General features: G+C 59.2%; 1 protein-coding gene across 7 annotated transcripts in view; it reads right to left on the minus strand.

Moving 5' to 3' along the window:
* ANK1 (ankyrin 1) overlaps positions 1-12,184 on the minus strand; it is a 70,522-nt gene that overhangs the window by 13,722 nt on the left and 44,616 nt on the right. For 4 of the 7 annotated variants that reach the window (XM_076359020.1, XM_076359017.1, XM_076359023.1 and 1 more), the window contains exons 4-27: positions 10,735-10,833; positions 9,944-10,042; positions 9,648-9,833; positions 9,411-9,509; positions 8,723-8,821; positions 8,271-8,369; positions 7,625-7,822; positions 7,443-7,541; positions 6,960-7,058; positions 6,605-6,703; positions 6,218-6,415; positions 5,944-6,042; positions 5,758-5,856; positions 4,448-4,645; positions 4,123-4,221; positions 3,619-3,717; positions 3,200-3,298; positions 3,003-3,095; positions 2,735-2,807; positions 2,313-2,336; positions 1,298-1,400; positions 861-1,008; positions 545-642; positions 232-456 (exon numbers count right to left, since the gene is read on the minus strand). In XM_076359020.1, coding sequence (XP_076215135.1) covers positions 232-456; positions 545-642; positions 861-1,008; positions 1,298-1,400; positions 2,313-2,336; positions 2,735-2,807; positions 3,003-3,095; positions 3,200-3,298; positions 3,619-3,717; positions 4,123-4,221; positions 4,448-4,645; positions 5,758-5,856; positions 5,944-6,042; positions 6,218-6,415; positions 6,605-6,703; positions 6,960-7,058; positions 7,443-7,541; positions 7,625-7,822; positions 8,271-8,369; positions 8,723-8,821; positions 9,411-9,509; positions 9,648-9,833; positions 9,944-10,042; positions 10,735-10,833 — 2,831 coding nt within the window. The remainder of the gene's footprint in view (positions 1-231; positions 457-544; positions 643-860; positions 1,009-1,297; positions 1,401-2,312; positions 2,337-2,734; positions 2,808-3,002; positions 3,096-3,199; positions 3,299-3,618; positions 3,718-4,122; positions 4,222-4,447; positions 4,646-5,757; positions 5,857-5,943; positions 6,043-6,217; positions 6,416-6,604; positions 6,704-6,959; positions 7,059-7,442; positions 7,542-7,624; positions 7,823-8,270; positions 8,370-8,722; positions 8,822-9,410; positions 9,510-9,647; positions 9,834-9,943; positions 10,043-10,734; positions 10,834-12,184) is intronic. The other 3 variants (XM_076359019.1, XM_076359021.1, XM_076359018.1) reach the window with 3 other exon arrangements.

Below are 12,184 nucleotides of genomic sequence, written 5' to 3' on the forward strand. Positions count from 1 at the left end.
TTCCTACCACAGCACAGCCACTGCTCCGTTATGCTGGAACGACCCACCCCAGAAACTTGGTACGCCTGGCTGGAGGCGGGATCTCTCCTGCACCAGACCCCCAGAAGCAGAGATGGGCAGAGGTCTTGCCCCAGCTGGCAGAGACTCGAGAGGAGCCCAGATCCGTCCCCAGTCCTGAGGGACAGCCCCAGTGTGGGCAGCCCCATCTGCTCTGTTCCCAGCTGTGCTCACCTGAGGAACTGCGCGCTGGCGGGCCCCAGGGCGATGATTCGGCTGGCCAGACCCTCCTCCTCAGCCAGCGGTGGGGGTGCAGGCAGCTTTTGGGGCTTCACCAGGCGGCAGGTGATGCGGGTTGGTGCGGCGCAGGCGCGGGGTGGGATGACCACGCGCAGTCCATGGTGCCGGCTGCCCCGCATGGAGCCACCACGGGCATCGACCATGAAGCTCACAAGGAACCTGGAGTGGGCAGAGGCATGGGCAGGTGGGCACCTTGCAGCTAGCTCACGCGCAGAGCGTACGTGTGCCACACGGGCTGGGCACTCACCCTGTGTGCACGGGGCTGGCCACTGGGCTGATGTTATCCGAGGTCTCAGTGGCGGGGCTGCTGGGGATCAGGGAGTCCTCGTCAAACTCCTTGGAGGGCTGTGTAAGGCAGGGAAGAGCCCCCATGGGCACAGGGTCCTATTTGGGGGTGCTGAGCCTGCCCATTCCTCCACAGTCTCACAACCCTCCCTGGGCAGTTCCATACCACCGGGTCCATCCCCACCACCCACACCATGTTTTGGCTCTGTGGTGGTGGTGGGGCTCCCCCCGGCAGGGAATGCCTGGAGGGGCTGTGGCAGGCTGTGTCTCATGCTCACCTCCTGTGGGGACACTGAGGGTGCATGCAGCAGGCTGACTTGCTCAGCTTCTGTCTCCACAGGTCCTACCTGCTCAGTCTCCTCCGCTCTGGTCACCACAGTCTCAGGTGGGACGCAGGGGACCTGCAGAACAGCTGGAGACTCCGCCCTGGCAGAAGAGGGCAGTGACAGCCACTGAAGTGGCAAGCCTGGGCTCCTCAGCCCCCCGGCCATCCCCAGGGAGTCCCGGGGCTGCTGGATGAAGGCAAACTCAGCAGCGGACCCATTTCCTGGTGCAGGAACACCATCAACTATCTTTGCCTGCTATGCTAGCTGGTAGGGGCTCAGTGATCCATTCCTTGCCCAGAGCTGTCCCTGCCCCACTGGCATCCCAGCCCAGCACCAGGCTGGCCCCGTGCCTTGTACCCACTCCCTCCCCACCATCCAGTGCCTCTTACGTTTGCTCCAGTGTTGTCGTGGTGACAAACTCCAGCATCTCCCTCTTGCCCTCCTGGTCCCTGGGATCGGGTGTCCTGGGCTTTGGTGCAATCAGCTCCTCCTCTGAAACAGAGAGCTGGCTCAGCATGCAGCGAGGCAGAAGGACAAGGGAGCACAGACGTCCAGCCCTTGCCCCCATCCCTCCTCAGGGCTGGAGCCAGGGCACATCTCTGCTCCCACTGCTGGCCACACACACTCGTCCCCTGAGTCTCAGCCAGCCACGGGGCGGCTTTGCCCTCTGCCAGATGGGGTCTGACGGCAAGGCCAAGGCCTGTGCTGTGGGTCAGTGGGACAGGAGCTGTGGTAGCTGTCAGGAGCCTCAGCTGCTAGCCAACCCCTTTCCCACAGCACCAAGCACAGAGCAGAGCCTGCCAAGAACACCCTGCCGTTGGATGCTGGGGACAGGAGTGTAGGCAGGGCTGGGGACGCAGGAAGGATGCCCTAACACTGCCAAGTGTATCCACGCACCCCCTTGGAGGTACAAGCCCAGTCAGCACTGCCTGCTGGCCCAATTAATGCCTGCTGAGTTCACCAGGGTTCAGCTCTCGCCAGTGCCCTATGGGAAGGAGTCCAGCACCTCCCAAAGCAGGGAGAGAGCCCCAGTGATGAGGAGGGGACTGTAGCAGCACGGAGACCCTTGAGCACTCAGGTTCATCCCTGCCCTGGCCAGGACAGCACGGGGCGGTTGTAGAGGGGCACTGGAGTTTGTCACAGAACCAGGCTCTTCCGCCTACTGGGGACAGGGCCTGGGGCCGACGGAGCCAGGGCTCCCCCCCAGTGAGGGGACGGCCCCATTCATGCAGTCACACCACAGCAAGCAGCACGGACACAGATGGGCAGGGCGGGATGGCAGGGCCTGCACTGGATAGCACCAGCCCAGCAGCAAGGCTCAGCAGATGGATGTGGCGTGCGGATGGTTAGTGGCCATGGGGTGAAATGGGCCATTGAGCTGGGGCAGGGGGACACATTTCATACCCATTACTGTGACATGAGCAGTGCCTGCAAAGTAAGAAGAGGCAAAGGTGAGGTCTTGGTGGGAGGGAGCAGGAGCGGACCAGCTGCAGCCAGGCTGGGACCTGGTACCACCCCATGGAGCAGGGCACGGTGGGGGCTCTGCATGCCCAAGGGCTCTCTGCACACTGTCCCTGGGGCATGGGACCACAGAGAGGTCCAGGCATATCCCTCCTGCATAGTGCAGGAAAGCACCCAAGCCAGGAGGTGCCACCCGAGAAGTCTGGTGGGCTCCCCTTGTCCTCTCCACAAGACCACCGTGGGGCCACACAACTCCCCCACCCCGGCCGGCAGAAACGCCAGTGCCCGTCCCCAGGGCTGCTGCCTGTCACACTGGCTCAGCCGGCAGATCTCTGGGATGGTGAAATCCAGCTCCGGCCCCTCACCTTCATCCTCTGACACATCCAGAATCTCGTCTACAGTCTCCGGGAAGCTCATGCGGTGCTTGTCACCAACTGACTGCGGGAGCAGAGTGGAATCAGAGGAGGCCAGTCCTTTGCTGCACAGCCACCTGCAGCCCCCTCCTCACACCCAGGCTAGGCACCCAGCTGTCAGTGCTGGCCCTGCCCAGCTGTGCTCAGCAGACCTTTGCCTGGCTGATCCCAGCCCCAGCCCTCCTCCACAGGGTCCTGGTCCCAGTCCCCAGGGGCTCACCGGGATATCAGTTTCCTCTGTGACAATCTTGAGCACATCTGTGACAGAAATGTAGCCAAGCCGCTTTGCGATGGCCAGGGGAGTGGTGCCGTTCTGCGCAAGGAGGAAGGACTGGGTCAGCAACAGGCACAGGGAAGCCCAGGCAGGCACCTGAGCTTGCCAGGGGGTGAAGAGCTGCAAGCCAGCGCCGTACTCACTGTGCTGATCTCATTGGGGGAGGCACCGTGTTTCAGCAGCAGTGTCACAACATCTGTGTGGCCCTGCTGCGCTGCTTGGTGCAGAGGGGTGTAGCCCAGCTGCAGGGGAGGACAGAGGGTGCTGCCATCAGTTCTGGGAGTCTGCTGCCCCAGAAATGCCCCTGGGCCTCACACTGTGCTTCACGCCTGGAGCATGAGGGCAGTTCCCTCCTTTCCGGGGTAAGCAAAGGGCTCTGCAGAACCCAGCACTTGCCCAGGGCTGTAGCTAGACTACAGCAGCTTCCAGCCATGGAGACAGGAGGGCTTGGAGCAATGTGGGGGCAGAAGTGGAAGCAGGGAGGGAGGCTAAGCCTTCCCCATCAACCTGCATGCTGTTGCCCAGTGCAGAGGGGTCCTTGGAGCACAGGACATCTCTGTACCTTAGTCTTGGCATTGACACCAGCCTGGTGCTGCAGCAAAAACTTCACCAGCTTGATGTTCCCATAGTGGCTGGCCACATGCAGTGGGGTATAGCCCATCTGAAAGACAAGATCAGGTCTCAGCCCGCCCTCAACAGTGCTTCCTGCCCTTCTGACTTGGGTATGCTCATCCCATGGGCAAGCCCCCATGGATGAAGGATGGGGCACGCGTGTGGGTGCTGCCTGAGAGCCCAGGACCAGGGCAGAGGGCATACTGCAGACCACACCACGTTGTGCCCGGGGGTACAGGGGTGACCTGTGGGAGCAGGCAAGAATCATCCCTCCAGGGAGGTAGGGGGAAGAGGAGGAATAGTCCCCAAGACACAGACAAGACGGTAAGGATGCCTGCGTGAGGGGACACTCTTGCACAAAGAAGAAGAAAAACAATGCTCCTCCTGGAGCAGGCCTAGAGGTAGTTCCCCCCACATGTTTTTCACCACAGCCATGGTCAATGCACTACTTTACCCTGGTCGTTGCATCCACTGTGACTCCGTGTTTCACCAGAACATCAGCAACTAGCACATGCCCCTCTTGGGCCACAAGATGGAGAGGAGTCAGGCCACTCTGCAAACAGAGGAGATCTCAGCACAATGGCAATGCCATCACTGCATCTCTACCGGCAGAGACTCTAAGTCAGGTCTCCAACCTGCCAAATTGACCGACACTGCCTTTGGCCAGTGCACTGCTGCCCAAATGCAGGCAGGCAGTGGGACCTGGACTACCACCCTGTCTGCTACTCCCTGCCAGGGTGTTCACCTCCAGCCTGGCAGGACACACCGGGACAACTTACCTTGTTGCCTAGGTCACCGTTGGCTTGTTTGGAGAAAAGCAGTGCCACCATGTCCGCATGCCCCTCCTGGGAAGCCAGGTGTAGGGGGGTGACTCCCTGCACAGACTCCGCATTTGCAGAAGCCCCGTATTGCAGCAAGCTGCTGGCCACCTCCATCTGGTTCTGCTTGGCAGCAATGTGCAGGGGGGTGTACCCGTTCTGCAGGGAGAGAGGCTTATTGCAGTGCTCAGCCCCTGCCGAGCAGACCAGCAGGGACGGAAGGTGCCACCTTGCCTCTCCAGGCCAGGCCTGCCCTTCCTAGTCACCTCCAGAGCTCAGGGATGCAGGCTCACACCCGAACCATCTCCCTGGCAGCAACTAGCCCTGATACTGAGGTCAAATCCCACTCTTCCAGCCAAGTCAGCACAGGGGTTTCAAAGACCACCTGCTTCAGGTTCAACTGGTATTGGCTGTCCTGAATTTTTCCACACATTAACTTCTACAGCAGTATTCAACCACCTGGAGCTGTGAGAGGCCAGGGCAGACAGACACCTCCTAGAATATGTCTGGCTAAGGTGTGGAGCAAAACTTGCAACATGCAGGGTTAGTATTCAGGCAGAGACTGCAGGGCCTTGAGCACTGCCTTTGCTGCCACGCTGCAGGAGCAAAGCAGCTGGCAGACACCCTCTGCCCGGGGTGACGCGCAGGCTGTCAGTGACGCAGATCAACGGAGGACTGGCGCCAGTACCGGCTGCTCCTGATGCCTGCCCAGCAAGTCTGCCGACAGCCTGCGCAAGGGGAGAGGGGAGTGCCAGATGGGGAGGGCTGGCACCAGCAGCCACTTGTCTGTTCTCAGGATGCAGCTTCTGCAAACAATGTGGAAACCAAGGCTGCTGGTCTGCTCTTTGGGGGGATGTTCCCCATGCTCAGGCAGAGTGGGGCAACTCTCACAAGCTCATGGGTTTTCTGATTCACTGCTTCATAGCTGCATGCAAACATTCATGTGTGGTTTCCCAAACTGCCAGACTGCAGTGCTGCTCAGCAGGGCTTGCCATGGAAACACATCCCCAAGCAACAGCCACAACGCTGCCAGCAGGGACTATCCCTGTCATAGCCTGTCTGCTGGAACAGGACGACCGCCCGGCACCCCTGCCTGCCCCACGTGCTGGTGCAAGGCATAGGCAGGCGTGAGCAGCAGGTGTGGAGAGTGGCTGGTGGTGATCGGTCCCTCGTACACTCCCTGAGTGTCAGGGTTGAGGGGAAATGCTGGCCCCAGGCTGGCATGCACTGGACACACGACACATCCCCAGGGACACCCAGTCCAGCCTTACCCAGGCTGAGCTGTGTGGGGAGCTCCCCTTGGGAAGCAGCAGCTTGACGATCTCCAGGTTGTTGTGGTGCACAGCCACATGCAGTGGGGTCAGGCCGTTCTGGGGAGGGGGAGAGGGCACACAGGTGAGACAGAGCCTCTCCCCATACCACACCACTCCTCCCACTGCCACAGCAGCAGCACTCACCTTCCCTGCTGCATTGGGGTGAGCATCATGTGCCAACAGCAGCTCTGCCACATCCACCTTCCCATACTTGGCTGCAACGTGGAGAGGGGTAAATCCTTTCTGAGGAGAAAGGCAGCCCATCACAGGGTGTACAGTGATGAGAGGGAGAGCACTGGCGCATGCTGCAGCACAGGGGGAGGCTGCCCCTCTTGTGACAGGGACACTGTGCCACCAGCCTGCCCAGCTTTGGCCCAGCCGGGTCACGCCTTCAGCGGCAGTGGCCACAGCAGCCTACCTTGGTCATGCAGGTCTGTGAGGCCCCCTTCTCTAGCAGGGCCAGGGCTGTGTCCACATGCCCCTCTCTGGCGGTGATGTGCAGGGGCGTGTGCCCCGCTGTTGTGGCCAGGTTGGGGTTGGCATTGTTCTCCAGCAGGAGTCTGACCATGCCAGTGTGGCCGATGCGTGCAGCACAGTGCAGAGGAGTCTGGTCATCCTGCGAGGAGGCAGAGAAGCTGTTTTGGCAGACCCGGACCAGTCCCTTGCTTGCCATGCTGAAGGGGCCCTGGCCCTGCTCCTGCTGTTGCACAGCCCCTGTCAGGCCAGGCTCTGGGCAAGCAAGAGCGAAGAAACCAGCACCGGCTGTTCCCAGAGCTGGACTGTCACACAGGTTCTCTGTACCTACCTTGGCCTTGGCGTTGGCTTTAGCTTTGTTCTGCAGCAGGTACTTTGCCACATCCATGTGTCCAGCTCTGGCTGCCATGTGTAGGGGTGTCTCCACTTTCTGCACCAAGGACAGGATAAAGTGGTGAGGCCGTAGGAGGGGCATATGCCTTCCTGCAGTTGTTCCTCTGGTCTGAGCACAGGAGAGCAGTGCCCACGACCTTTTCTGGCCCCTACCGATTCCTCCTGCCAGCACAAAGCGGAGGGGCACCAGGGATTGCTCAGGAGAGCAGAGAGAGCAGGACTTGGGCAATCCCCACCTCCTGCTGGACCCCGCCATGCTGAGTTCCCACAGCCCCAGCCAGGGTGGGACTCACCACATTGGACACATTAGGAGAGGCTCCACGCTGCAGCAGGGTCTTGACAATGGGCAGGTGCCCCATGAAGGCGGCCACATGCAGGGGGGTCAGGCCAGACTGTGGAGAGAAAGCGTCCAGGAACCAAGATGGGGGCTGATGGCCTTACCAACATCTCTTCCTGCCCCCTCCTCCCCCTCCTCGGGGCATGCTCCAGCACAGAGGCAAACTCTGGGTCCCCAGCCTGGCCCCAGCAGCCTGGCAGGTGAGCTGAGGGGAACACAGAGAGCTGCTGCCTCCCCTGCAGTCCCGCTGCCCTGTAGGGAGCAGGCTGTGGGGAGGTGCTGCTAGGCTCAACAGGTCCTGAGCTGCAAAGAGCTCTAAGCCACAATAAAGAAGGTGCCTGGGGACCAGCAGAGGCAACAGGGCCATCATCCCCTGCAGCACTGCCTGCTCTGCACAGACAGCAGCAGGAGAGCTGGGGCTGGGCTGCAGCCCACCTACCTCCGTGACAGCGTCGATGGAGGCACCAGTCTTCAGCAGCAGCTCCATCACCCGGATGTGGTTCTTCTTGCAGGCGATATGGAGGGGTGTGAAACCATTCTGCAGACGGACAGATGGACAGTCATTTGCGAAAACACTCTCCCTCTCCCCTGCCCCAGCCCTGCCTGCCCCTCTTCACTCACCAGGGCTCGGGAGTTGGGCTTGGCCCCCTTCTCCACCAGCAGCTTGGCCACCCGGTGGTGCCCACAGTGCGCAGCCACATGCAGTGGCGTTAGGTGGTCCAGGGTGATGTCGTCGATCTCGGCGCTGTACTGCAGGAGCAGGCGCACGCAGTCCAGGTGGTCACCCTGCGCTGCCATGTGGATCGGCGACAAGCCATTCTGTGACCGCAGAGCAGGGCTTCAGGGCTGGGCCAGGAGGGGGACCAGGCATTCCGCCCAGCCCCTGCCTTGTTCCCCTGGCCACAGCTCTGGGGCAGAAGATGTGTCATGTTCCCCAGGGTGCTACCAGAGAGGAGCCCCAAAATCCTTCACTGAGACTTACAGGGGAGCAATGCTGAGCAGAGGGCAGGGCCTGAAGAGCTGCTGCCATGGGACAGGCTGTCCTCAGGCCAACACCTTCTCAGGGCTGGTCCCTTCGAAGTATGCAGCCCTCAGGCAAAGGGCTCCAGCTAGGGCCAAGGAGGAGGTCAGGAAGCTCCTTGCCACTTGGCAGGCCAAAAACTCAGCCCCAGCCCAGCCATGGGTGGCACCCAGCAATTGTGCACAGCTTGTTATCCCCCTGTGCTGCCCTGGCACCAAGCACAAGCCCACAGAGTCCCATGGGTACCTTGGTTTTGGCTTGAATGGGAGCCCCATGGTCCAGCAGGATCTCTGCAATTCGCACATGTCCATTGCGAGCTGCACAGTGGAGAGGGGTCAGCTCATCCTGGGGAGAGAGAAGGGTTCAAGGGCTTAGCATGAGCAAGAAAGGGCAGGGATCCCCTCAGGCAGAAGAGTAACAGGGACTTTGGACTTCTTTGCAAAATAAGGCAAAACTGAGCCTGCCCTCAGCCCCCAGGGCACACCCACTGTAGCCATGCAGCCTCCTCTCACCTCTACATGCACCAGCAAAAAACCTGGTCCATCCCCTTAGTGCACCAGGGACCTTCCCTCGCACACCCAGCAGGACGTTCACAAGGTATGCACGATACAGTGCAGCACGGCAGTGCTCCCTGGACGCAAGGAGTTCAGGGAGGGGGGCGGCCCGTGTACTTGCTGGTGATTCAGAAGCGGTCTCACCTTGGTCCTTGTCTCTATCTGGGCCCCACGGTCCAGCAGCAGCCGTACCATGATGATGTTGCCCCGGCGGGAAGCTATGTGCAGGGGAGTGATCCCATTCTGACAGAAGGAACAGCAGTCTGTTAGAGGGAGCAACCCCTTCTCTTTCCGCCATGGGGCTGCAAGGAGGCATGGGGCAAACAAAGGACAGAGGGCAGGGGAGAGCTAAATCCCTGCCCAGGGACGGCACAGGGGAACAGCTTGTTTCACAGGGCTGGGAGAGAGGGTGAGCACCTGCTCCTGCCTGCAGCTAAAGGCTGTGGACAGAAGCTGCACAGAGCTCATGGGAAAGCACCAGCTCACAGATTTGGCTGCCCCCATGGGACTGAAAGAGGCATGCCAACTGCAGGGGCTATAAGCTCTGCCCTGCAGCAACAGCACCAGCTTTCCCTCAGCCTGGATACAAGGTCCCAAGAGCTTCCAGGGATGCATGGCTGCATCTGACAGAGGGGAGACATAGTAGAAAAGGCCCACACTGGTTATTAATGGTAACTCCCCAGACATGCATCACTGTGCTACCTTCTGCATGGTCCCACTTCACCAGCGTACCCCGGCAGCTGCTGCTGCACCTACATGGAAAGGAGGCACAGCATCCTCCTCTGGTGCTGAAGCAGTAGTGGTCCTAGCAGCCTTCCCACTTTGCACTCACCTGGGGTGTGAAGTTGACACTGGCTCCACGGTTCAGCAGTAATTGGGCCACACTGAGATTCTCATAGTGGGCTGCAATGTGCAAGGGGGTAAATCCAGTCTAGGGGAAAGAAGGAGGGATCAGCCCAGCCAGACACATGCTCCCTCCTGAAAGGATGGATAAATACAGCATACCAAGCTGCTGTTCTCCCTGGGGATGTGGGAAAGCTCCCAGAGACAGGATGGGAAAGCCACACACCTTGGAGAGGACGTCAGCATTGGGGTCATTCTGCAGCAGCACAGCAGCTGTGCGAGTGTCATCGTTGCGGGCTGCAATGTGCAGGGCGGGCAGGCGGACCTTACCCTTTGTCCCGTAGTTGATAAGGTGAGCAACCACATTCTCATGCCCTTGCTGCAGAGCCACAGCTAGTGGCGTGAAGCCATCCTGCCAAGGAGAGGCAGGTGAGAGAGGGAGAGCCGAGGAGCCATGACAGCACCTGGCACATCCAACAGCCCCAACAAGCAGGGCCCTAGGGTCCTCCCCAAGGATCTCACCTCTGTGGCTACATTCTGGTTGGCTCCATTTTCCAGCAAGAACTTGACAACTTCCAGGTGGTTTTCCTGCGCTGCCATGTACAGGGGTGTGAAGCCTTTCTGCAAACACAGGGCCATGCACATCAACACAATTTTTCCTCAAGTTTCTCAAGCTCCTTGCAGACCTACACCCGAACAAGACCCACACCCCCAGTTCACTGAACTGGGGCAAAAGCATACACAGTGTGGGTGGGAAAAAGGAAAAAACTGGCAACGGTGGAGCAATCATACAAGCCCAAGGCTCCCCACATCCAGAAAGAACCAGGGGATGCTTCACAACAACAGTCAGCCCAGGAGACACTGCCTTCCACTCACTGCCACTACTCTCCCTTGCTTCAGGGATTTTTCTCCCATCAGGCAAAAGCTGAAGAGCTTGCAGCCCCACCAGGCCCAAGAAAGAGAGAACGAAGGAGGCACAGTATGCAGAGCTGCAGGGGTTGCTGGAGACCTCATGGCTGTGCCAGGGAGGCATCGGCCCTGAATCCTCCCAGGATGAGTTCAGCATGCTTGTGTGTGCTGCCATGGACTCCTTCAGCACAGAGGCCATGCTGGTCTCCCCATATCCCTCAAGACTTCCTCCCCACCACTCACACATTTGTCTTCTTTCAGGAGTCTGGCAGAGCAGTCCTTGCCCCTGAACAGGACTACAGAGAAACTGTAAAGGGCTGCTGAAGTGCCCATGCTGAGCACCATGAAGACACCACCATCATGCATGCTGGGTGCTTTTCCCACCCCAGCCCAGGCCACTCTACCTGTGACTGCGCATTGACATTGGCCCCATAGTTCACCAGTTCCCGGACCACGTCCCGTTGTCCAGCCAGGGCAGCAATGTGCAGGGCTGTGTTTCCCTTCTGAAAGACACCACAGGGCAGTGCTCAGGGGCTGGAGGAGCCCAGGACACCGGGGAAAGATGGTCCTGACATGTGCTAACACATGTGCAAACAGAGCAGCTGGCCAGGGGAAGCCTGTGGGGCCATGCAGCCCTTGCTCCATGCCCCATCCCTGCTATAGACCAGGCAGCTACCCTTCATGTTTGCTGGCCAGGGAAGAGAGTGATTTCATCTCTCCCATGAAGTTACTGGCAGCAAAAGCTGTATGCATTGTCAGGCTCTGTATATCTCCAGCACCGAGAGATGAGGAAGGGAGGGAGGATGGGGGAGCTGAGCTGGCAGTCTTCAGGCAAAACTGCAGTGTGCACCCTGGTAGCCAAGGCATCCCAGCAGAGCTAAGGGATGATAAGCAGGCTGGAAAATGCAGACACAGGCTCTTCCAACTTGTGCCTTTGGGTGGTGTGGCAGAATGCCAGACTCTGCTCCGTGCCCCGAGCCCTGCCAGAGCACTGGGGAGGTGGCAAGCCAGGCCCCCTCCTGCTCTCACAGCCCTTCAGGCAGTGCTGGAGGCTGCTCATTTGTCAGCCCTGCTTGCTTGCACTGTTGTCTCGCTTGTCACCGAACAAGAACCACACCCTGCCGTGGTGATGCAAGGAGAGAATTATATGTTATTTACGGAGCACCAGAGCTCTCCAGGCTTGTGACAATGGTACCAAGGTGTTCGGTTTCAGCTGGGATAGAGTTAATTTTCTTCCTAGTAGCTGGTACAGTGCTGTGTTTTGGATTTAGTATGAGAATAATGTTGATAACACACCGATGTTTTAGTTGTTGCTAGGTAGCGCTTACACTAGTCAAGGACTTTTCAGCTTCCCATGCTCTACCGACTGAGAAGGCTGGAGGTGCACAAGAAGCTGGGAGGGGGCACAGCCAGCACAGCTGACCCAAACTGGCCAAAGGGACATTCCACACCATGGGACGTCATGCTCAGTACATAAACTGGGGAAAGCTGGCCAGGGGGGCCACTGCTCATGGACTGGCTGGGCATCGGTCGGTGGGTGGTGAGCAATTGCATTGTGCATCACTTGCTTTGTATATTCTTTTTATTAATTATTATTATTATTATTTCAATTATTAAACTGTTTTTATCTCAACCCACGAGTTTTCTCACCTTTACTCTTCTGATTCTCTCCCCCATCCCACCGGGGGGCGGGGAGTGAGCGAGCAGCTGTGTGGTGTTCAGTTGCCGGCTGAGGTTAAACCATGACACAAGGCCATCTCAGTGTTGCAGGATGCAGGGGCTGCCCTGAGGCAGCGAGGGCTGACTTGAGCCAGCAGCCAGTGCCAGGAGGAGATGTGAGTAAAGATAGCACTA

Source organism: Aptenodytes patagonicus, chromosome 24 (genome assembly GCF_965638725.1).
Source record: "Aptenodytes patagonicus chromosome 24, bAptPat1.pri.cur, whole genome shotgun sequence".
NCBI lineage: Eukaryota > Metazoa > Chordata > Aves > Sphenisciformes > Spheniscidae > Aptenodytes > Aptenodytes patagonicus.